The sequence below is a fragment of the Hemicordylus capensis genome, chromosome 2 (assembly GCF_027244095.1).
Source record: "Hemicordylus capensis ecotype Gifberg chromosome 2, rHemCap1.1.pri, whole genome shotgun sequence".
Taxonomy (NCBI): Eukaryota; Metazoa; Chordata; class Lepidosauria; order Squamata; family Cordylidae; genus Hemicordylus; species Hemicordylus capensis.
Genome location: NC_069658.1, coordinates 25,818,561 through 25,843,966, shown reverse-complemented (window position 1 = coordinate 25,843,966; position 25,406 = coordinate 25,818,561). Strand labels below are relative to the sequence as shown.

At 42.3% G+C, this 25,406-nt stretch overlaps 1 protein-coding gene across 1 annotated transcript in view; it reads right to left on the bottom strand.

Moving 5' to 3' along the window:
• SLC1A3 (solute carrier family 1 member 3) overlaps window positions 1-23,425 on the bottom strand; it is an 89,367-nt gene extending 65,942 nt beyond the window's left edge. The window contains exons 1-2 of the mRNA XM_053299997.1: window positions 23,265-23,425; window positions 21,274-21,522 (exon numbers count right to left, since the gene is read on the bottom strand). Coding sequence (XP_053155972.1) covers window positions 21,274-21,454 — 181 coding nt within the window. The 5' untranslated portion in view covers window positions 21,455-21,522; window positions 23,265-23,425. The remainder of the gene's footprint in view (window positions 1-21,273; window positions 21,523-23,264) is intronic.
• Between the last annotated feature and the right edge of the window lie 1,981 nt (window positions 23,426-25,406).

Genomic DNA, 25,406 nt, shown 5'->3' with positions numbered 1-25,406 from the left:
CATCTCTTCTAGTCCAAAAAATGCTGAATTAGTTTCTAAGGTACTACAATACTTTGGAGACATAATCTAGCAAAAATTAACTGAAACTAAATCCCACTGAAAGCAATGGAATGGGACATAGTTGCAGTTTTTGCTGGGCTCACAAATGATGCAACACTCCTTCCTAATGATGACACTATGAATATCTTCTACTTATTTAGACACAACCAGGGGACAGGGGACCCTAGATACTCAAAGGCTAAACCAAAGATGCAAGGAACTTCAGGCAAATACATATGAAGTAGCATCATAAGACAACGTAGCAGATATTAAAAATAAATAAATAGCCAGACTGAAGGCTTAAGCCCAGCATTCAGTGTTGGAAATTCAACCTGACTCTGGACACCAGTCACAGGAAAACACCCCCTTTTCAAATAACTTACCCAGTACATATCATATGATACTTCTGTTGGTCAGCTGACTGGGTTATGCGAGGCTCCTGTAGGACAGCTGATCATCTGGAAGAATCTCCTAGTCAGCTATTCATTGACGGCATAACATACCTTCCGTTTCCACATTCACACAGACATCTACAGCCCCTTTCTCGGCACCCTATACACTGCCTCAGATATCAATATCCACACTTCCTCTCACACTGCTACTATACAGGACATTTTATGTCAAACCAAAGATTTGATCCTGTAGGAAAAACAACTTCTTAATGGACTAATTCTAGACAACATGAGCATAATCCACACAAGCTCCACTGAAATCAAGTGTTTAGATGCTCTTCACTGTGCCTGGATCAGAGCCCATAATTTTATATTATTTTCTACTCTGTCTTTCAGCAACCACTAAAATGACTAATGTAGAATTCTTTGGAGATTTGGGTTTTTTTTGGTTAATCCATTCCTTGAGCCACACCAGCTTTTGAATGGGGCTTTAGTTACTTGTATTCCAGTCCCAGAGTAGTGGTGGGGCTAACAAACAGCCAGCAGCAAGAGCACTGAAGGCAGGCTGCACTTGCCTCTCTGTAAGTAATATATGTCTCATTAAACTGTTAATATTCCTGATTCAACTCCTCTGTCTTGTCCTTGCATACTATAACTCTTTCTCATGGATTCTACAAGCGAGTGCTTTAGAAAAATGGCAAAAACCCGTCTGCTACCCAAGAGCTTTGGAGATTTTTTAGCAGTATTGTGTGATTTTTTAGCAGTAAAGTGTGCTGCTTTATCTGAAATTGAGTGTTATTTTGAATGTAAGATTTTAGTAGGTTTTAATTGGGTTTCATAGTGTGTTCTAGGGGGATTATATTCTTTAAATAATTGATTACATCCTGTTGGTCTGCTGATGACTAGGTCATGTGAAGCTTCTACAGGTCAGCTGATCACCAGGCTGAGTCACCTAGTCCTGTACTTTTATTATCTTATTTTATGATGCCATCATTGGATGTTTTTATTGTATTAGAGTATTTATATGTTTAATTTATTATCTGCCTTGTGATTTTTTTTTTAATGTTAAAATGGGAGGGACACAGAACATTGACTGTGTTATGGTGTCTGTCTTATGTTTCTTTTTAGATTGTGAGCCCTTTCGGGGGACAGGGAGCCATCTGATTTATTTATTATTTCTCTGTGTAAACTGCCCTGAGCCATTTTTGGAAGGGTGGTATAGAAACTGAATAAACAAACAAACAAACAAACAAACATAAATAAATAGTGATTAAAATCCAGCAAGAAAACAACAAAACAGCTCTTAAACAAGCCTCACAAAATGACAGTTTAAAAAAGGTTGTAAAAGCACTCATAAGACGACTAGAGGAGCATGATTCCAGGTTTTGCTTCATTAGAGAAGACAAAGAGTTCCTGGACTGGACACAGGGGGCACTGCAGAAAGAACAGCAGCAGGAGGAGTCTGAAGAAGGAAGATGACATCTGTGAGCGGGAGGAAACGGCATGGAAGAAAGTGAATGTCAGGAGCAGGAAGAGCAGGAGGCATCCTGAACTACTGGAGCTATGAAATTGCTTTCAGTGTCCGCCCACATGATGCACATTATGGCTCCATAATGCTGTGCCGCAGGGCTGTTGAGGAGTCAGAATGCAACCCTAATGCTGGTAGGAACAGGTGGAAGCACTAGCAGCACTTCTGCAGCTCTCATTGTTGTGAATAGGGAAAACTGGAAGCACTGCTGATGCTTCCACCTGTTGTTCTCAGTGTCAGGGCTGTGTGTCGGGGCTGCACTGGGGCGCAGCGTTACATGGCTGTAACACTGTGCATCATGTTGGTGACCAGGTGGAAAGGAAGACTCTCAACCTTAAGTACAGAGATGACTAAATTGCCAGCTGCAGAAAGAAGACAGGAGCAGTGGTGGTTGGTGACTCTCAGCTAAGAAGTACAGAGGTGGTTTTGTACTGACCAGTCCTATTGGCTCAGGATGTAGGCTATCTCTCTGCTGCACATATCCAGGATGTGATGGACAGGTTGCCAAGTTATATCAAGCCCACTGATCACTATCCCTTCATCTATGTGGGAATGAATGCCACTTCTAGGCACAGCTATGAACTTACAATTCCTCCTGTAAAGGGTAGGGGACTACAAAAAGAGAGAATACTTCAGGGCAATGACCGGTTACATAAATAGTGTTCACAAGAGAGATTCCATTTTTGAAACCATGGTCTAAACCTGCTTAATGAAAGACCATTGGCAGGAGATGGGTTGCACCTCACAAGGACTGAGAAAAAAGGTGTTTGGAAGAAGTCTGACAAACATGATCAGGAAGACTACAACCCTAATCCTTTGGGAGATGGAGAAAGAAGATTGTAGTTAAATACAAAGGTAAGTACCAAATATACAGGAGAAACTGGGGCAGTTGGAATTGCCAAGCAAACTCCACAATGTAATAATAGCAGAGATAGTGGAACGTATTATCCATGGCTTGCAATGTCAATACGCTAATGCACAAAAAGGGAAATAAACAAGATGAACCTGAACTCCTAGTACAGGAAGGGAGGTGCAACTTGATAGGTAACTGAGACTTGGTGGGATGACTCCCAGGATTGGAATGTTGCAAATTGAAGGTTAGAAGTTGTGCAAAAAGAATTGATGGATCAGGAAAGGAAAGGGAGTGGTGGTGGCATTGTGTGTCAAAATATGTACACCTGCACAGAAATCCAAGAGAGTGAACATAGTAGCCCAGTGGAGAGTTTCTGGGTGAAAATAAATGAAGAAGGAAATTAACATAATGTTGTTGGAGTCCACCACACACTGCCATCCTAAGGAGAGAATGTAGATGATGGTTTTCCAAATCACAGATCATAAGAACACTAGAACAGCCCTGCTGGATCAGGCCCAAGGCCCATCTAGTCCAGCATCCTGTTTCACACAGTGACCCACCAGAAGCCGCTGGAAGCCTATAAGCATGAGTTGAAGGCATGCCCTCTCTCCTGCTGTTACTCCCCTGCAACTGGTACTCAGAGGCATCCTGCCTTTGAGGCTGGAGGTGGCCTATAGCCCTCCAACTAGTAGCCGTTGATAGACCTCTTCTCCATGAAGTTCTCCAAACCCCTCTTCAAGCCATCCAGGTTGTTGGCTGCCACCACATCTTGTGGCAGAGAATTCCACAAGTTGATTATGTACTGTGTGAAGAAGTATCTCCGTTTGCTGTTCCTAAATTTCCTGGCAAGCAATTTCATGGGATGACCCCTGGTTCTAGTGTTATCTGAAAGATAAAAGGATTTATCTCTGTCCACTTTCTCCACACCATGCATGATTTTATAGACCTCTATCATGTCTCCCCGCAGTCATCTTTTTTCTAAATTAAAAAGCCACAGGTGTTGTAGCCTTGCCTCATAAGAAAGGTGCTCTAGGCCCCTGATCATCTTGGTTGCCCTCTTCTGCACCTTTTCCAGTTCTACAATGTCCTTTTTGAGATGTGGTGACCAGATTTGTATGCAGTACTCCAGGTGTGGCCGCACCATCATTTTGTATAAGGGCATTATAATATTAGCAATTTTATTTTCAATCCCCTTCCTAATGATCTCTATTATAGAAATGGCCTTTTTCACAGCTGCCGCACATTGAGTCGACACTTTCAACGAGCTGTCCACCACAACCCCAAGATCCGTCACCTGGTCAGTCACCGACAGCTCAGATCCTATCAATGTATACTTGAAGTTGGAGTTTTTTGTCCCAATGTGCATCACTTTACAATTGCCAACATTGAACCGCATTTGCCATTTTGTTGCCTGGGCACTCACCCAGTTTGGAGAGACCTTTTGGAGCTCCTCACAATCTGTTTTGGATTTCACTACCCGAAAGAGTTTGATATCATGTACAAATTTGGCCACCTCACTGCTTAACCCTACTTCTAGATCATTTATGAATAAATTAAAAAAACACCAGTCCCAGTACAGATCCTTGGGGGACCCCACTTCTTACTTCCCTCCATTGTGAAAACTCTCCATTTATACCTACCCTCTGTTTCCTATCTTTCAACCAGTTAGCAATCCACACATGTACTTGTCCCCTTATCCCATGACTTTACATACATGAGTTACATACAGACCTATGGGGCAGTGTTAGAAAACCTAAAGTTCAGAACAAGTTGAGACTAGTGAGGGTTGCTAGGTGCACGAAAAAGGGCTTGTTTACGTATGTTCAAAGTAAGAGGAAGTGGGGGGAAATGGCAGACCCTTGCTCAGAAAGAATGGTGAAGTGTTGACACAAAGAAGGTAAGACTGCTCAACTCCTATGCTGCTTCCATCCTTTCCCAAAAAGGGAGCCATGTTCAACCTCACAAGTGCAGGATTACTAGTGAGGGGTCAGGATTACAGTTCAAGATGGATAAGGTCAGGAAACATCTATCGACTTCAAATTAATTTGGCTTTTCCGGGCAAGATGAATGGCATCCTAGAGTAACTAGAAGAACTTGCTGATGTATTCTCAGAACCTCTGTCTATTTTCTTTGAGAAATTCTGGCGAACAAGTGAGAGGCCACAAGACTAGAAATTGTCTAATATCCCAGTCTTCAAAAAGAGGAAAAAGCAGTATCCAGAAAACTACAGGCTGACTTTGATATGAGGGAAGATACAAACGTAATACACACAATTATGTGGGGGTGGTTTGGGGATGGGAAGAACACCTACCCTGAAATCTCAAAGACGATCAGAGCTTCCATTTGGCTCTGTGAACACACCACCGAGATGTTCTGTGCAGCCACAGGATCCATTCTTTTAAAAACAGAGCTGGGCCCTTGAAGTATCCCAGCATGCATTGCATAAGAACAACTCTGCTGGATCAGACCCAAGGCCTATCCAGTCCAACATCTTGTCTCAAACAGTGGCCCACCAGATGCTTCTGGGAAGCCTACAAGAGCTACAAGGCATGCTGAGCGCATGCCCTCTCTCCTGCTGTTGCTCCCCAGCTGGTATTTAGAGGCACCTTGCCTCTGAGGCGGGAGGTGGCCTATAGCCCTCAACTAGTAGCCATTGATAGACTTGTCCTCCATGAATTTATCTAAGCCCTCCTTAAAGCCATTCAAGCTGGTGGCTGTCACCACATCTTGTGGCAGAGAATTCCATAGATTATGCGTTATGTGAAATAGTACATCTTTTTGTTGGTCCGACATTTCTTGGCAATCAATTTCATGGGATGTCCCTGGTTCTTGTATTATGTGAAAGGGGAAAAAAATTATCTCTCCTCAATCTCTCCACACCATGCATAATTTTATAGACCTCTATCATGTCACTTCTCAGTCATCTTTTTTCTAAACTAAAAAGTCCCAGGTGTTGTAGCCTTACCTCATAAGGAAGGTGCTCTGATCATCTTGGTTGCCTCCTTCTGCACCTTCACCAGTTCTATAATGTCCTTTTTGAGCTATGGTGACCAGAACTCCAAATGTGATTGCACCACAGATTTGTATAAGGGCATTATTATGTTAGCAGTTTCATTTTCAATCCCCTTCCTAATGATTCCAAACATGGAATTGGCCTTTTTCAAAGCTGCTGCACATTGTGTTGACACTTTCAGTGAGCTGTCCACTATGACCCAAAGATCTCTCTCCTGTTCAGTCACTGACAGCTCAGATCCCATCAACATACATGTGAAACTGGGGGGGGCGGTTGCCCCAATATGCATCACTTTACACTTGCTTACACTGAACCACATCTGCCATTTTGTCACCCATTTCCCCAATTTGGAGAGATCTTTTTGGAGCTCCTTGTAATCTGTTTTGGATTTCACAATCCTAAATAGTTTAGTGTCATCTACAGATTTGGCCACCTCACTGCTTATAACTCAAAACTTTTAGATCATGTTCCAGTACAGATCCCTGGAGGACTCAACTTCTTACTTCCCTCCATTTAGAGAACTTTCCATTTATACCTACCTTCTGTTTCCTGTCCTTCAACCAGTTACCAATCCATAGATGGACCTCTCTCCTTATTCCATGACTGCTAAGTTTTCTCAAGTGTCTTTAATGAGGAACTTTGTTGAAAGGTTTTTGGAAAACTAAGTATGCTATGTCAACTGGATCACCTTCATCCACAGGCCTGCTGACACTCTCAAAGAACTCCAAAAGTTTGGTGAGTCAAGATTTACCTTTGCAGAAGCCATGCTGGTTCTCCTTCTGCAGTAGGGATGTGCACAAACCAGTTCGGTGTTCTATTCCTAGAATGCCAAACAAGTTCGGAACCCCTGTGTTCGAACTGGTTTGAACACGGGGGTGGGGCCTTTTTACATGGGGAACACGGGGGTAAGGGTGCTCTTACCTCCCCTTCCATGCTTCCCCCTCTGGCACTGCTTCAAAAATTGCTGGCACGGGGCAGCTGTATACACTTTTGCCATGTGGGCCGCTTCCAATATTATGCTGACCGGGCGGCAAGAAAGTAAACAGCCATCCCACGCCAGCAGTTTTTGAAGCAGCGGTGGAGGGGGAAGTATGGCAAGGGAGGTAAGAGCACCCTCTCCACGCCTTAAAGGAGCCTCCCCCCGCTTGCCTCCCGGGTGTGCATGGAACCGGTTCCATGCAAACTCCTATTCAGCGGGGTCTATTCCTCTATGTGCTTAACAATAATAAACAAACAAACCAATTTTATCTTTGAGAATGCTTTCCATCAATTTGCCTGGCACAGATGTTAAGCTAAGTGGCCTGTAATTTCCTGGATCCCTTTTTGGAAATTGGAAATTGTTGCGTTGGCTAATTTCCAGCAACCTACTAGTACTAAAGTAACCTACTTTTAAGGTTACATTGGCTACTTTCCATTGCATTCACAGCAGAGAGGCAGTCCTCAGTACAGCAACAGCTCTGACTGGCCCCTCTAGCCACAAAATTCTATGACAAACATGGCTTCCGGCAGCCAGGACGATTTTTAAGAAGCGTTTTCAACACACAACCAAACTATGAGGTAGGACAGCTGCTATTTTTGTCTTACCTCAGTATCTAGGTAGAAATGTTGGGCTACCCAGGGCTAAATGGGCTGGCTTGATGGAAGTCTGAACAATTTTTATGATCAGCAATATTTATCTATCAATCTATCTATCGATCAAACTTTTATACCGCCCAAACTTTCATCTCTGGGAGGTTAACATAAAACAATTAAAACACATATAAAAAGTTAAAACAATTCAACAATTTAAAATCAACCATAAAATTAAAACAGACAATTTTAAAAAGCTGGGAAAGTTTGGTGAAAAGATGGGTTTTCAAATTTTCAATTTTTAAAAATTGCCAGAGATGGGGAGGATTGTGTCTCAACAGGAAGCGCATTCCACAATCTTGGGGCAGTAACTGAGAAGGCCTGTCTCTGTGTAGCCACCAGATGAGTGGGCGGTAACTGGAGACAGACCTCCTCAGATGACCTCAATGGGTGGTGTGGCTCATAGTGAAGAAGACGCTCTCTTAAATACCCAAGGCCTAAGCCATTTAGGGCTTTATAAGTTACAACTAGCACTTTGTATTTTGCCCAGAAACCAGTTGGCAGCCAGTGAAGCTCCATCAGCAAAGGAGTAATGTGGTCTCTCCGAGATGACCCAGAGAGCAACTACATACTATGAGACCAACTTCCGGACTACGTACAAAGGCAGCCCCATGTAGAGTGCATTACAAAAGTCAAGTCTGGAGGTTACCAACAAATGTACCACTGTTATGAGGCCATTGATCTCAAGAAACAGGCGCAGCTGGTGTATCAGCCGGAGCTGATAGAAAGCACCCCTGGCCACCGCCTCAACCTGAGAAACCAAAGAGAGGTGTGGATCCAGAAGAACTGCCAGACTGCAAACCTGTTCCTTTTGGGAAAGTGTGACCCCATCTAGAACAGGTAGATCAAGATCATCTCTTTAGTTCTCATCCCGCACAATAAGTACCTCCGTCTTATCTGGATTCAGCCTCAGTTTATTCTTCCTCATCCAGCCCATTACTGCTTCCAGGCAGGCATTTAGGGAGGATATGCCAGCTCCTGAAGAAGTTGACATGGAGAAGTAGATCTGGGTGTCATCAGCATACTGGTAACACCCAGCTCCAAATCCCCTGATGATCCCTCCCAGCGGTTTCATGTAGATGTTAAAAAGCATTGGAGAAAGTATGGAGCCTGGAGGAACACCATACTTAAGCTCAGATCTCGAAGAGAAACAGTCTCTAATCGAACCATCTGGAATCTGTCTGAGAGGTAGGAGCGGAACCACTGTAAAACAGTGCCTCCCACCCCCAACACTCTCAGACGTTCCAGAAGGATACTATGGTCGATAGTATCGAAAGCCACCAAGAGATCCAAAAAGACCAACAGAGTCACACTTCCTCTATCAATTTCCAATTGGAGATCATCCATCAGGCTGACTAAGGCAGTCTCCACCCCATAGCCCGCCCAAAAACCAGTTTGAAATGGGTCTAGATAATCAGTTTCCTCCAAGACTGACTGGAGCTGAGAGGCCACCATCTTCTCAATTACCTTTTCCAGCCATAGGAGGTTGGAAACAGGCCTATAATTGCTCAGCTCTGAGGGATCTAATGCGGGCTTCTTTAGAAGAGGTCTAATAATTATCTCCTTAAGACAAGGAGGCATCCTGCCCTCCCTCAGAGAAGCATTTATGATTTCTGCCAGGCCGCCTACAAGAGCCTCCCTGCTAGATAGAACAAGCCATGCTGGACAAGGGTCAAGAGAACAAGTGGTAGACCTCACCACAACTCCAAGCAGCTTGTCCACATCCTCAGGAGTCACAAACTGAAACTGACCCAGTCAAATTGCATAAGAGGAGTTGTTGGACACCTCCAGCTCAGACATCAAATTAATTGTGGAGTCTCCATCTAGGTTGGACCGAATCAGAGAGATTTTATCGGTGAAAAACTCTTTAAACACATCACAGCGGGTAACTGAGGACTCCACATTCTGGTTCAAGGGAGCGGGGGTGGATACTAGTCCCCTCACAACCCTGAACAACTCCGCTGGGCGTTGTTCAGCAGGCTTTAGCTGGCTTTACTGCCTCCTACCCTTCAATTCTTGGTCATGAGAACGGGCCTACTGTCTTTTTGTTAACAATGTCATGAACAGTAAAAGCCATCATGGATTTGTCAAGAATAAATTGTGTCAGACTAATCTTATAAAGAATGTAGACAAACTGGAAGGGATTCAAAGGATGGCAACAAAGATTGTCAGATCTCTGGAAAACAAGTCCTTCAAGGGAAAAAAACAACTGGGCACGTTCAGCCTGGAGAAGAGAAGATTCAGGGGGGACTTAATCGCACACTTCAAATACCTCAAGGGTTGATACAAAGAAGAAGGCAAAGACTTGTTCTGACCAGAACTGGAAGGCACAGTTTCAACTGTGGTTTCTAATTCTGGCATGGAGGCAAACTATGAGTGGGTTTGGACCACTCATAGTGAAGGTCTGAAAAAGGGATGAGAACTAACCAGTTTGGCGCCTCCTTTGGGAAGTGCTGAACTGGCTTGGGTGTCCACAGGCAAACTGCTTTGACTGGGTGGGGAGTGGTTCCCTTAAAAAGCAGGCAAGCAGGTCCTTACCTGCTCCACAGCCACTGCACCACTTTTCCAGTTGTGACATCTGCTCTACCAAAGGCTGTGCGTGGCTGTTCCCTGCCGCAGCTGTGCCCGGCCTTTGGTAGAGTGAGCACTGTGCCCAGGAAAGTGGTGGGGCAGCAGTGAAGCAGGTAAGGACCTGCTTACCTGCTTTTTAAGGGAATCACTCCCCGCCTTGCCCACGCCTGAACGAGCCATTCGTGCACATCCCTAGTCGGTAAGCTGGGAATCAGAGGTCGTTGGGGAGTGCACACTCCTGTCTGGAGTATCATCTGAACCACTTACTTCTGATTGGCAGCAGGACCTACTGACCTCTCCCTAACTTCAGCCCGAGACTTGTAAGCTAGGGCTAAATTTGGGAGAAAGCAGTCTGGGAGAAGTCAGTAAGTCTGGCTGCCAATTGGAGATGGAAAAGTTTGGATGATGTGCCAGTTGGTTGGGTGCTCTCCCTGGGAACCTCTGATTCCCAGCTTACCAACTTTTGGTGGATCATCCGAACCCACCCCATGTTTTGTGAAAACTACAGCTCCAAGGGCCCAGAAAATATGTTGAGAACACCTGTTACTGAAGCATTGCCAAGGCTAAGCATCTGGATGTATCTGATCAGTTTCTTGGATGGGAATCCACCATGAAAACCATGTATGAGTGGGAAATATCATAAATAAATTTAATAAAAATCAAAATCACAGAGGTCGTTCACACAATTGAAAACTGTGTGCTCCCCGGCTTTGGGAGCTGTGTGTACTCCCAATTTTCAGTTGTGTGGAAGCAAGGTAAGATGAAAACCTGGGTAGAATTATATCATTATTATATGGAAGCAAGATAGGAGGAAAAGTTACCCAGGTTTTCCTCCTACCTTGCTTCCACACAATTACTTCTAAGATATCATTGGTCTATTTCACTCAGAAATGTCTACACTGGTAAGCGGCAGCTCAATGATTCGAAGGGCTGGGAAATACCCAGAAAGGGCTGGGTATTTCCCATCCCTTCCTGGAGATGCCAGGGATTGAACCTAGGACCTCTGGCACACAAAGCATATGCTCTTCCACTGAGCTGCAGTCCTTCCTAAGGTAACTCAGTAGGGTGGAATGAAAATAAGGCGTGTGAAGAATGGCTTCATTGAACTGTTATTCAGTTTCCTTAGATGACACAGATTTCCAATGTCAAAGAAGCATTTACTCTTTCCAGACTTTTCATAACTGTACAGTGGTCCCTCTACTTACGAAATTAATCCGTTCCGAATGCACATTTGTAAGTCGAAAAGTTCGTAAGTCGAAAAGCGGTTTCCCATAGGAATGCATTGGGAACGGATTAATGCGTTCCGGAGCCTAGAAAAAAGACCCAGACCCCCAGTAAGGCTTGCAAACTGCACAGGAACATTTCTTTTCAAGAATAAACAGGCAGTAAACAGGCAGGCAAGTCAAGGAAACCGCATGTAAAATTCGTAAGTCGAGGAAACCCCATCTAAAAATTTGTAAGTCGAAAAAAACGCATCTAAAACCGGATCTAAAACTGCCGTTTGTAACTCGAAAAATACTTATGTCGAGTAGTTCGTAAGTCGAGGGACCACTGTAGAAATCTTTGTGACATGAGCCCTTTTAGGTTTTTCCAAAATTCAGAAGCCTCCCATCTTTCTTTACAAAGATACTCTAGCCCTTGATCATTCCAGTATTTTCTCACTATATTTGCCCTCTTCAGTACTACAACAATGGCACAGAGTATTTTAAACATGGGCAAATAATAGATATACTTGGTAGCATTAGGATTCTTGGAGTTTTATTTTCAGTCTCCTTTCCTATCCATTTTAAACAATGGATTTGCCTAATTCTTCCTCTGCGGTGATATTTCCAAAGCTGTCTTTTATCCATCCCTTTGATAGGTGGCTGCAGCCAAATCAAACCCTATCAACTAGGTATGTGCACAAAACAGATTTTGCATTTTGTTTCAAGCTTGAAACAAAACACAAAATGATTGAAATGTTTCGTCAAAACAGTGGCCGAGCTGGCTGTTTCAATGAAACAATCTGAAACGTTTTGAGTGTTTTGGCCATAGAGAATAATGGGGAAATTTGAAACACCCCATTGTTCCCCACAGATAACTCCTAGGGATACCAAAGTGGGTTGAGTGGTAGAGCATGATGGGTGCTACCTACCACAAAACCCACAAAAGAAATGGGCAAGTGGGTGATTTTTAACAAAATTGTAACCTTCCCCCCAATCCTCCTTAGGATCCTATGGGGGTTTGGGGAAAAGGTTTAAAAAAGTTTAATTGCCCGCTTTCCAATTTATTTTGTGGGTTGGGTAGTAGGTAGCACTCATTATGCCCTACCGCCCAACCCTACTTTGGTGTCCCTAGGAGCTACTCATGGGGGACAATGGGGTGTTTCTAATTCCCCATTGTTTCCTATGGCCCAAACAAGCTGCACTCACAGAGTGCAGTGCACGCAAATTTTGCATTGCAATTCACGATGCATTTTGCAACTCTGCCTTGAAAAAAACACTGCAGAAGCACACAGTAAAAAGGAATCTGTCCCTCCCAATACAGAACACACATTTCAAACACAGTGCAAAAATGGCCAAATAAGAATCACTGACCCAGAATCCACTGCCAGCCACAGAGCCCGCGCTGCAGTAACATCATTGGCACAAGATGCTCCCGCACACACAATTATGACTCCTTATGTTACCTTCTAGCTTTACAACAGTTGCCACAGCAGCACTCTTACTTAGCAGCAGGCATAGCTGAGGAACTTCATAGAGAGCAACTTCAGCTACATTTTGACTGAGTACACATTAAGATGCAGATTGCAGAGCAGACACACAAGCTAGTCTCAAGGCCAGACATGGAACTCATCACAGCAATCACCAAGTAATATCAGAGAGAGAGAGAGAGAGAGAGAGAGAGAGAGAGAGAGAGAGAGAGATGCCACTGTCTATTTCTTGTTACAACACTATCGCACAAACAAAACAAAGCACAACTCAAGTAAGGTTCAGGCAGGCACACAAGTTCTACTTCTGTCAATCTGAGCTCCTGCAAAACCAGTTAGTTATAGCAGCAATAGCACAGCATACTATACTCAGTGCTGAGAAGAGAAAAACACAAAATCAAACCTTCCTTCCTCCTGTCCTGATGTATCCTCTTCTTCAAGAGAGGCACAATAAAAGGGCTCTCTCTCTGCCCCCCAGTCCCTTTGAATACATATTGCTCTTATACGTACCAAAGATGCCATGACACTCCTGCCTACATCATTGTGACATCAGAGCAAACCAGATTCAGGATAAAGAGAGAAAAAGCCGACAGAGGTTGAGCAGGAGATTGCAAACATCAGGAGTTCAGATGATAAGTGGGAGCATAGGAACATAAGAATGTAGGAAGCTGCCATATACTGAGGCAGACCACTGGTCCATCCAGCTCCGTATTGTGTTCACAGACTGGCAGTGGCTTCTCCAAGGTTGCAGGCAGGAATCTCTCTCAGCCCTATCTTGGAGAAGCCAGCGAGGGAATGAGATCTGGGATTTCCAGAAAGAAGCTTAATAGCATTCACCATTCATCATACTGACTGGTCCTTAATTGGTCTGTAATATGGAAATAGTAGAACTGGCTTACTTAACAGATCTGTTCTAAATATTACTGAAATAATGTATGGACATTTATGGCTTATCCCGAATGCAATATGCTGCAAGTGATCAGTGCTCTGGCTCAAAGCACAGGCACTCAAAATCCGTATGTTCAAGGTGTTGTTCATTGCTAGTCCAGGTAGACTGTCAGTAGAGTTGCAGAGCTACTATCACATCAGAACATAACAGGAATTATTGCTCTTACACCCTTGCCATAGGAAGTATTTCTTCTTGAGCAGAGATGTCGATTTTCTGGAAAATTTTGAACTGGAAAAGTTTCAGATAAATTTTTTCCCCATATTTACATAAAATTTGCATTAATATATTCTCCTCAAAAACATTAAAAATTTTACTGATGCCCTAAATAGATTGTGATCTGATTTGGCATGTTATTTGACCATTTATACAGTAAAAATACCTCTACCATAACAATTTCCCACACTGTATTAAGTTTTTAAAGTCGACAAGTAATTGAACTGAAATATTGGGGGGGGGAGGAATAAACAAAAACACTTTAACTGTTTTTCATTAACTGATGACTGTCATTCTGAAACAAATTCACAGTTTTATAATTTTTTTATAGGCATCTCAATAGACCAATTACCTGAAAAGCATTAATTACAACTTTGAAATTGCTGAACTTGCCTAAAACTGAATTGGCATCCATTGATTGTTACTAATGAATTTTATGAAATAATGCTCGACATCTGGATTAGCAATCAGCATGTGCGTCCATGCAAGTTCTAGAATACTGCACTGTCACCTGAACAGGGGAAGGGGTGGGGTTTTTTGCCAATCCTGAGGAACCCTCAGGGACATATTCTGGTGATGCACAATGGGCTTCAGAAGGAAGATACGTCTGGCAAAGATTGCCTCTTCTCCCACTCAAGCATTAGCCCAACAGTAGTTTGGACCCAAAAGAAAACCACAGGGCTCTGTGGGCACCAGGAGCTGAAATCGACTTGATGGCACACTTTACCTTTACGTTGAACCTCACATTGTTGCACACAGGCATCTGAATGTCAGCCAATGAAATGTTAGAAATGGAAAAAGGAAATATGGGAAAATTTTCCACCACACCTCACATTTGAGGTACTTCAGAGCCAATGCAACCACTGCTGCTTATGGAGGGGTTTGGAAGTGGCTTTAGAAACAGGACCATGTAAATACTAAGTAAGCCTCACGGTATAAGCATTGCAAGAACTATCCAGTTCTGTATTAAAGCAAGTTCCCCCAGTTCACTGAGAGAATAATTCCCAAATGTTCCTTTCCCCCGTAAGTGCCATTTCAAGACAAGTCCCTTTGGATGCAAAATTAGAGGATAATAAATCAAACCCCATCCACCACTCCTTTCTAGGATTGCCAATGCCAACTCTGATGCTTTTCCTAGAAATCCACCCCCCAATATTTTGTCCAATACTTTTCACAATATCAAGCCACTGAAATCTCCAGAATTGCTTTTATTAGTCCCCTGGAGATTATGTCTATCCTTGGAGAGCTGGCAACCCTACTTCTGCCCTGGTCAAAATCCTCAACACATGAAACTCCAATAGAACCACCCACACAATCCAGGCTGCAGAGAACAGCAACCAATTAAAGGTCACACAAGTTGTGACGAAAAGGTAACTGGAAGATTTAGTCTGAGGTTTAGTTCAGGGATTTCAGATTACTTTTCAAAACCATGATGGACTCTAATTTTTGTCATCAGGATAAACACAAGAGATTAGTAGCAACTGACCATACATACGAAGAGTAAAGCCAACAATATGCTAGTGAGGATCTTAGCACAGACATCAAATGTTCAAACTACAGGTGTTCTAGATCTTGCTCCAACATGCAATGGTAGTTGGTTAATGTTAAAAAGGTATTTTAAAGAGGCACTTCTTGGCACAGAGATTTAAATTTACCATCACTGTTCTGGCAATAAGGTAGCTCCATTTGCAATGCTCTTCTGCTGGTTTGTGTGGACTAGCAGTGATCTTGATGGAGTCACCCTGCTATGCTTGGTTTGTAGGTGATTGATGACTAGCACTCGTGACTAGCACACTAATCTCTTTGCTTACATTTTGCTGCACTTTTATTGAACTTGCTACAATATTTTCTTTTCTATAAGAAATATCCATCTTGCCTTTAACCATTGGACATACTCTTCTTATTCATTGTTTTCTGACACCGTACTCCATTCACACATTAAGTCCGACCAGAGATGCACCTAGATAATTTTGGAGCCCGGTCCTGAAGGACTTTGGAACGCCCCCCCCTTGCTTGAGGGTGGGGTGGGTGGGTGGGGGCAAGTTAAAGCTCCCCCCTTACTTTTTTCCCAACTGCTGCTGCACAGCGGGGATGGGGGCAGTCAGTGGGGTATGTGGTGTCGGCACTGGTGAGACCAAGGCAGGGGAGTCAGATGAGGTGGCAAGAGCTCCTTCCCTGAGCCCACCTGCCACCTAAATTAGAGATTGGACCGTTTTCAGCACATTTCAGGCCACTGCACACGCATGCACATGTGCATGCACAAAGAGCCCCTAAATGGGCCAAAAACAGCCTGACCTCTCATTTGGGAGGCAAGCGGGCTCAAGGAAGGAGCTCTTGCTTGCTGCCGCCTCTATCTCCTCTGCTTTGGTCTCTCCCCTTGAGTGCCTGCCCCACACCGGCTACTCCGTCTCCTTTACCATCCCTGCTGCAAAGTGGCAGTTGAAAAAAGGTTTTTTAAAAAAGATTCAACCTTTGCGGCTGGGCAGTGGCAGGTGTAGGGCAGTGGTGGGGCTCTGGGGAGGCTCCCCTGGAGACAGGAGGCCATGGACCGAATCCCCAAAGTCCATGGCTAAGTCCATCTTTGAGTTCGACACTTGTGCAGTGAGTGTACAATGGTCACAGGTACAGATCTGTACAAAGGTACAGTCATTCACGTTATGTTGAACAAAGGTACAGAAGTACACTTCCTATCTGTACCATGCATTTGAAGGGTCTGTATAAGTGGTGCAGTAGGGAAATGCTTGACTAGCAAGCAGAAGGTTGCCTGTTCGAATCCCTGCTGGTACTATAGCCAGCAGCGATATAGGAAGATGCTGAGAGGCATCATCTCATACTGCGCAGGAGGAGGCAATGGTAAACCCCTCCTGTATTCTACCAAAGAAAACCACAGGGCTCTGTGGGCACCAGGAGCAGAAATCGACTTGACGGCACACTTTACCTTTATCCAGGTTCACTTTAAAAATTGAACAGAGGTAAAATCATTCACACAAACACATGTACGAGTGTAGACATCTGTACATTTGTACAGCATAATGTCTGAATCGGGCTTCTGAAATTCCCTTATTGAAGTCTGGCTGGCTGTCCTCTGTGAGATGAAAATATAAATATCCATCCTCTCCCTCATCAGTTCTTTCCATCTATTATCACTATGCCACCTAGAATCACAGCCAACAGAAACTGTTGTCCTTTTCCGGGGGTGGAGGGAGGGGGGAATACTGTATGGATTCTTGATTAAAATGGGCAACATCTATGCTCCAAGAAAAGATCAACTTGTTAGGTTATAAAAATATGAGAAGCTATGTTGGACCACTCAGAAAATTTGTTTTCATGCAGTGCAGATAAGATCTTTTGCACTTCGCATAAGCCAACTTAATTTGTGTAGAAATAGCCTCCTGAATCACGACCTCACATTTTGCAGATGGGTCTCTACTTTGCTCTTTACCTACAAGTTCATGCTTCCTTCTATATATCTCTGCCAGCAATGTGTCTTTCTTTTCTTTACCAGGTGAAGACCTTTTTGTTCACTCAGGCTTTTTAAATATTAAAATTTTGATCTGATTTTAACTCACTTTTAAAAATGTCTTTTAAAGTTTTTAGTTTTGTATTTATTTTATTTATTTTTATTTATTGTTAAATTTAGATTCCGCCTTTCATTAAAACACTCTCAAAGCAGTTCTCCTTACTTCCCCTCCCCACTTCTTGCTCTATTATGATTTAATGTGCTGTGTGTTTTTATCTTATGTTTTAATGTTGTGTTGTAAGCTGCCCAGAGAACAATTTGTTATGGGGCAGCTAACAAATAAAATTGCTTCTTCTTCTTCTTCTTCTTAATAATAATAGTAATAATAATATTTATTTATTTATTATTACTATTACCACCACCACCCCCCACTACATTCAAGCCGAGTAAGAAATCTGGACATCTGGAAAGCTAGGTCACTATTGTATGACTCATTTGGTCCATAAAAAGGCATTTTCCACTTTTGTTTGGGGTTGGGTTTTTTTGTATAGTTATGTTCCTCAGACTCAAATTTCAAATGAACCCTTTGAAAATGAGATTGTGAGATTGTATGCTAAGACCTAGAATTCTACCAACATCATTCCTTTTTGGGAAACCAAGAAAAGGGAGGTGATATATTAGCTTTCCAGATGTGATCCCTTGTAATAGATAGATAGATAGATAGATAGATAGATAGATAGATAGATAGATAATATCTGGAATGATTCCATTTTAGTGGAACTTTTAGTGTTATATTTTAAGCTTCATACATTGTCAAACATAGACTGATAGAAAGGAAACCACTCATCTGAAATAACCGCTTTGCTCATGCAAACATGCACAGTATTTTTGTTTCTCTTTTATTATTTTTATTTTTACTTCAGCAGGTAGAAACAACCATGTTGGAATAATGGTCAGTTCTTCTTCTGATCAGCTAGCTGCTTCTGTTCAGTAGAGAAATGCTTGCACTAGCTGTCTACAGGCATGAACAGTGTAAAGATAAGCAACAAACCCAAGCAAGATTGTTCCTTCCCTTCCATAAAGGGGAATATTTCCCATTGTGATTTTTTCAAGTTGATGGGAGAAAAGCCACAATCCTAAGGAAGTTCGTAGCTCCAACATTATATTACTGCTTATGTGAATAGTGGTTTGTTTGGTGGACTTGAGCAGCTGATTGATCATTGCAAACAAATCCAAGTTACCTAGCAAAATGGACACGAAAGTGCTTTAAACGTTTCAAAAGAGCACTCACACACATTTATTTCATCAAACCTTTGATCAGCTGTAAGTTGGCTTTTACTGTTCTGCTGTTTCAAATTGTTTTAAATTTTTAACTGTTTTAATGTTTGGTTTTAATTCTGGTTTGATCATTTATTTTGTAAACTGCCACAAGATATAGTTATGAGTACATAACTCATATGCCACAAGATATAGTTATAAGAAATGTAATAAATAAATAAATTTACAGTTATTGTTCTAATAGTCCATGGAAGTATCAGTCCCTCAGCAAATCCATTTGTCCCCTTTTCTAATGGAAATTAAAACTGTACGTTTTCCACTGAAGTCATAGCTCAAAGATTGTGTAGCCATTCCAGGGCTTGCGGACATAGCACCTGATCCAGACAATTTTGTGGCCACCAGGGCCTTTCCCAGACAGCAGGCTTTACTGTGGGATTAAGAGGGGTGAAGTACTGTGAGTTATGGGGCATACTGGGTATTTTGAATTTGCACAAAAAAAGATGCCAAAAGTGGATTTTTTAATACCCAAACATAAATCAGGCAAAGCTTCAATGCTCAATGAAAGTTTTTCGTTGTGTATGGAGTGCTCCCCGACAGCTCGCAGGGCTTTCGACGCAATTTGTGAATGCACACCTGCCCTTCCTGTGGTGAAGGAGAGAAAAATCGCTGTCTGGGAATGGCCCAGGAGTTCTGGAAAAGTAGTTATCACTTGACTCAACAGTTTTTAAAGTATTCTAATCAGAGCACTTGGAGGGCTGAGTCTAGAAGGAATCCATTCATCATATCTTGAGAGAGACCTACGGCATATTCTACTGTCTAGTGCTCTGACAAACTGTTAAGTTAAGCAGATCTCAGCCTGGTCAATGTCTGCATGGGAGATTGCCTAAAACCCCACATAAGCCACTCTGTGATTTAATTATTCTTAAAATAATTAATAAAGGGAATACTCACCACAGAGGTGGGGGTTTTTTGGGGGGGTTACATTTCAAGTATGTCCAGGACTTAAAAAATCATGTTTTCTAGACCTTAGACAGTTTTCCACATTGTGTTTCAAAGTAATGTGGATTACTGGGAGTCAAATCTGTTTCTTAAAATGAGTAAGAGCTTCACAATCCAGCAGGAAATTCCATTTCTAAGCCTCATTAAAAAGAGTGCTCTTGCACAGCAGCCATTTGTTTCAATGGGCCTTGCACAGGAGTCGTTCACACTGCAGTGGGCCATAAAAATGTAATGTCAAAAGGATATGGGGCATACACTTCAGACACAAGCTGTGAGCAGAGCAAGCTGTGAGCAGAGTCTAGGAAGTGGTCCTAGACTCTGCATGCCTTTCCCCCTTAAACAGTCACCCGTTCTATCCTTCCTGAAATATTCCTACAGGGAAATAACTTTGATGTATGATTCCTTCAGAGGTTTGGGAAGCAAGCCAAGTCAGTCCCTTTGACTGGAGTGAGCAAACGTCCTTTTTTGTTTTGAAGAATACCTCAAAGCTTGATACTCTCCAAAATAAAGACCGTAACTATTCAGAGTAAAATAATTTTTGTTGATAGAAAGTAGTATTCCAGAAATAAATATTTTCAGACATGCCACACTTGGGTGAATTCTTTTCTCTATATAAAAACATTTTCCCACCAAAAGAAACTCAGTGGCCATGATCCAAAGAGCTACTTTAGGCGTGCCCAAGGGGATGGGCACAGTGGAAGGGATATTTTACTTCTTTCCTTTACACTGCAGTCTACAATGCCATATCACAATCTGCATTTTGAGAAGTTTCAAAAAGAGCTTTGCCATGAGGAAGGGGAGCTGTCATTTGAGGAGCAGAAGCTCAAAAGCACCCTCCCTGGCATGCGGAACTAGTTGTACAAGTCATTATACATTCTTATCTGTAGCAATTTTTTAAAAAACAACCACCCTCCTATCTGGGTGCTTTGTAAATGCGGCAAGAACAATTCACAAGCCAATTTTATTTCTTCTGACCAGAGGTACTCATAGCATAAAACCTTTGCAAACACTGCCGTAATCAGCTTTGTAAACAATACCTAATCAGGTCGCCTTCTACAACCCTTGAGCAGGTAGGACTCTGATTGACTATTCAATTGCATGAGTAATATAAGTAGTGGAAAACCTGACCTTGGACATGTGGCTGTAATTCTCTAGCAGCGAAGAAAAACCATCTATATATTTGGCTTGCACACCCTCATTCCCACAGCTTGGCTTTGCTCAGAATCAAGAGACCTGGGAACATTGGTCTCTGTGCTCATTTATAGTTTATTTAAGTGGAAGGGACTCACCTGGAGAAATGAACAAGTACTTCATTGAGACCCTTTAATCGTTAAGTAGTGCTAGGGCCTGGGTTTTTTGTTTTTTTTTAAAGGTTCCTGATCAAGGACTGATACAAAAAGGAGTCAGTAAAGTAACTCAACAGATTTCCTCTCGATTAACACTATTTATTTTAAAGGACAGGGTTTCAGGATGCATAACCACAGGCAGGATTGAAGACCTATCAATTATCACACTTTCCCCCAACTCTTCAATATGGAGCAAGCAGATTAAAAAAACATTTTCAAACCAGTAAGTTCTTCTCAAGGGAGAAGAAAGTGAACAGCAATATCTCTGTCCAAGTCATGTTTTTCAAGATTGTGGTCTCGATCAAATTACTCACCAGCAATGACTGCAATGACAGTGAACAGCACAAAAAAATTCCTCAGTAGATAACTTTTAACATCTTCCTTTGTAATGCTTTGCACTTTCTTTTTTGCCCTGAGTGTACGCTTCTGGATTCCTTGTTGAAAGCGATCCATTCTGTTGCCCGATCTTGCGTCTTCTTTGTTGCTTTTAGTCATCTAGGTCTTGGAAAATGTTCTTCTTTATAACTGACCAGTGTTAAAATCTCCCCAGAAAAAAAGGAACGCTTTTGAGCACCAATAACAGAAACAGAGAGAAGAAAGAGAGAGAGAGATGAGTCCTCAATCATGCTACAAATTTCAAAACCATGATCAGCTATGCATCAGTCAACAATTAGAGTGGGACTAAAGACAGAATTAATTGACTGCAAGAAATAAGATTCTCAAAACTGAATTTGGTTATCAAGATGGATAACGATGATCTTGTTTTAGGTCTGGTGGTGATCAGAACTACACAAAACTGTCTGCTCACCATTTTGCACAGTTGCTTAGGTGTTAAAAAAATCAGAGCATGGTGGCCAGTATAGTGCAATAACTTGACATAGCTAAACAATGAAAGAGAAAAAAAAAGCCTCTTTGTGACAAGAGATGAGAGGCATGGCCACAATCCAGACAAAGTTAAGCATTTCAAAATCTCACTTGATTCCAATGGGTAAGATTTAAACCCATACTTAATGCTCCTGTTGAAATCAATGGGGACTTAACGTTGGCTGGATGGTGACATATTGTTTTAATGCTGATTATAAACAATTTCCATTCCTAAACATCTATTTGTTTCAGATTAAATTTCTGAAATGTTTTTCTTTCTTTAAAAAAAAAAATCACAGTGGGCAGGATTCAGGCTAAGCAGCACGATTTAAATAAATGAGACATGACCAGCTTTATTTATCCCATTGATTTCAATGGGATTTAGGCAACCAACCTACTTAGTCTGGATTCTGCTCATTTTATTTTGCTTTTAAAGCACATTCTGGAGCTGTTGTGTTGGTCTGTTCTAGCTACCACCAAATAATCCAGATGCATTATCTTGTCCTCGCCACATGATAAAGAACATGCACATCCAACATGTTAAGCTATTTCAGAAGAGATGCTCCAGTTGTTTCCCTGCATAGCTCCTAGTCAGGTGTCTTGTACTCAGGTGTCCCAGTAGAAGAGTACAAGTCTTCTTCAGGTGCCTTGTACTCAGCATACCAATTCAAACAAAACCAATCAGATTTTCTAATCCCATTGTCTCTGTGTGCTTATTATTATCATTATTATTATATACACAGCTACAGAGGTCACCCCACCAACCTCTGGATAGCAACCTAAACACTTCAATGCATCAACCCGCCAGTTCTAAAGATGGTTTATCACTTTAAAAGAGCCTTGATTTCAATCCTTTTTGCCTCTCTTTCAAACATGCCACAATTCCTTCCAGTTATTAATTTTGCCTGGTATGATTTCTGTCATTTCGCAAAATGTATACTAAATCATGCTCTTCAGGCCAGCAGTTCATGCCTCCTACTGTGAAAGTTCAGAAGTTGGTTCATGAAAATTGGGAAATGATCACCGCTGAGTGGGGATGACACACATTTCCAGTTGTGTTCACCACTTAATAAATTCTGACTTTGCCTGAGCTACTGAACGTACATAAAGGTGTTTGCAAATACCCACTGAAACAGTTTCTTTCCTCCTGTGTTTTACAATATTTCTGCCTTCTTTAGAACATAGAAAAAGTTCCCACTGGCAACTATGCACAGAAAAGTCTAATTCAACCATAAAGTTATGCTTCTATTTACATGCATTTATTTTTGACACAATTACAGATATACCCAGCCCTCTTTCCCCCTCCAGGAGTATTAAAATGAAGGGGCGGGGATGGGATTCAGTGCAGACCACATTTTGATTACATCCCACAAGCCAGAAAAACGCTCGTGCCTTGGAAGCCAAGGGAAGAAGCCACCATTTCATCCAAGAATGCACTCACCTTTTCCAAACTCGGGCTCTCTTCAAGCAAACAGCAAGGTAAGATTCCCAGAGGGTAGGCAAGGGGCGGCCAAAAATTGCAACGAGGAAGGGAAAGGGAAGGCGGACCGGCGGCATGTGCTCTGTAGACTGCAACTTACAAACCGCAGCAATTTAAGAAAAGGGGAGGAGTCTCGGCGGGCAACTCTAGGGGAAAAAAAAATGAAAACAGGAAAAAAAGTGTGTGTGTGTGTGTGTGTGTGTGTGTGTGTGTTGCGGGGGTGGGAGGACTGAAAGCTGAGCTGCAGGAATATTGATGAGTCTTGGCACACGGGACGCAGGGCTGCTGTCTTTGTGTTTTGCTCTTTAGACCACTTTCACGCTTTGTCAGTTCAGCTTCATTATAAATGCAAAATCGGGACCTAGAAAGAACTGAACGCACACACACAACACACACGCACACACAGACGCCCCACTCTCGCTTCTCGCCCTCCCTCCCGTTCATTCAACATTCCAAGCAGCGAGAATTCTGTCCGTGCGCGCATAATTATGCAGCATTACCTTCTCCCTTGAGGGGGCTTGCAAAGAACGTCTGAGCGTCTCTTCTTACTTTGTGGACAAGACTCTGAACTTGGGCTTGCTCCTGTCAATCCCCGACGGCAGCTGCTCTGGAGGCTGGGCAACCTGTCTTCAATTTCTCAGGAGTGAACTGGGACAGTTATCAGGAAGGAAGCAAACGTGACCAGAGAAAGTTCCTCCCTTTCCCCTTCTGGATACACTAAAATTAATGCAAGACCGGACTTGTTCGTCTGCCCGCTCCTTTTAAAAAGTTTCTCCGAGTAAATTCAATTCCAGTGCAAACTTTCAGCAATAGGAAAGAGAATGAGAAACGTGCCAAGGGCCAAACTTTATATTTCTCCCCCAACAGGTATAAATGTACATCGCTTTGTCTTGCAATATGAATTTTCCCAGATAATTTGGATGCTAAACACGTCCTAAGATGGTGTGCAATTAAACAAAGTTTTTAAAGGAATGTGGACGGCTTTTCCATGGCTCCATATGGTATTTTCAGGGTTCACACAGAGAAAGCTGGATTTTTATTTTTTATTTTTTAAAAGCAGTATCTAAGATATATTACTACTATAGTTTCAGAAGGTAGACCAGTCTTGTCTGTATATATTTTCCTTACTGTGTTTAACAAAAATGTTTCAAGGGATTAGCAAGACTTGTTTAACTTGAGTATATAAAAGGATCCATGTCTCCTTAAAGTGACAAGTAGACTCCAATTAGAGGGTCATATGTTAAAATGTTACCAATCATGTAGTTTTCTTCTTTGGGAAAAAAATCCACATGTTTACTATTTGAATTCCCTCCGATTTCTATTTCTTTCTGACCTTGGGGACTAGTAGAAAGGAGAATTACAGATCTTTCAAAAGAGAAAAAAGAGGGAATACAGGACACCCTGAATTAAAATGATTGTTGAGGCCTTTCTGGATGCTATGGTTTACCCAAGGGGACTACCAGCACAGATTATACTACACTGGTAGTAATCTGATTGATTACTACCAGTAATCAATCAGAAGATGCTGTCCACCAAGCTCTTTCCTTGTTGGGGAAGAATCACCAGCACTTACCCCCCAAATCAACTGCTGGTTAGCTGAGATCCTTGCCCTATGAGTGCAAGGACAGTGCTCACCTAGAGTTTTGTTGTGTGGGTAGCAGTTGTGCTAGTGTTGCAGGGTACCTGTAGGACAGCACCTCTGACATCAACATGAGTCAAGTCACTTCGGCATTTTTCAGTTCCATCCCGTTTTAAACTGCCTCCCTTCTTCAATTTTCTACAGTGACTTTGGATTCATTGCCCTAGAAGTCATGAACATACCTCCTGGCATTCAGGTGCGGGGATTGGTTCAGACAATATGGCCTTTCCAATCTTCCTCCTGGTGCACTGTTCCATACCCACATAATTACATGGGCAGATGGTTCATCCAAACCACATCTGAATAAATACTATTTATATCACATTTGGACAGACCACCCTCTGTGTGATTATGTACCAGAAGGAGGGTATGCTAGATGGGGAGGAAATGTTCATATCCATGCTATTTCCAATGGTGTCATTTTGATGTATCCATTAAAAAAAATGGCACCAACCCTACCTGGA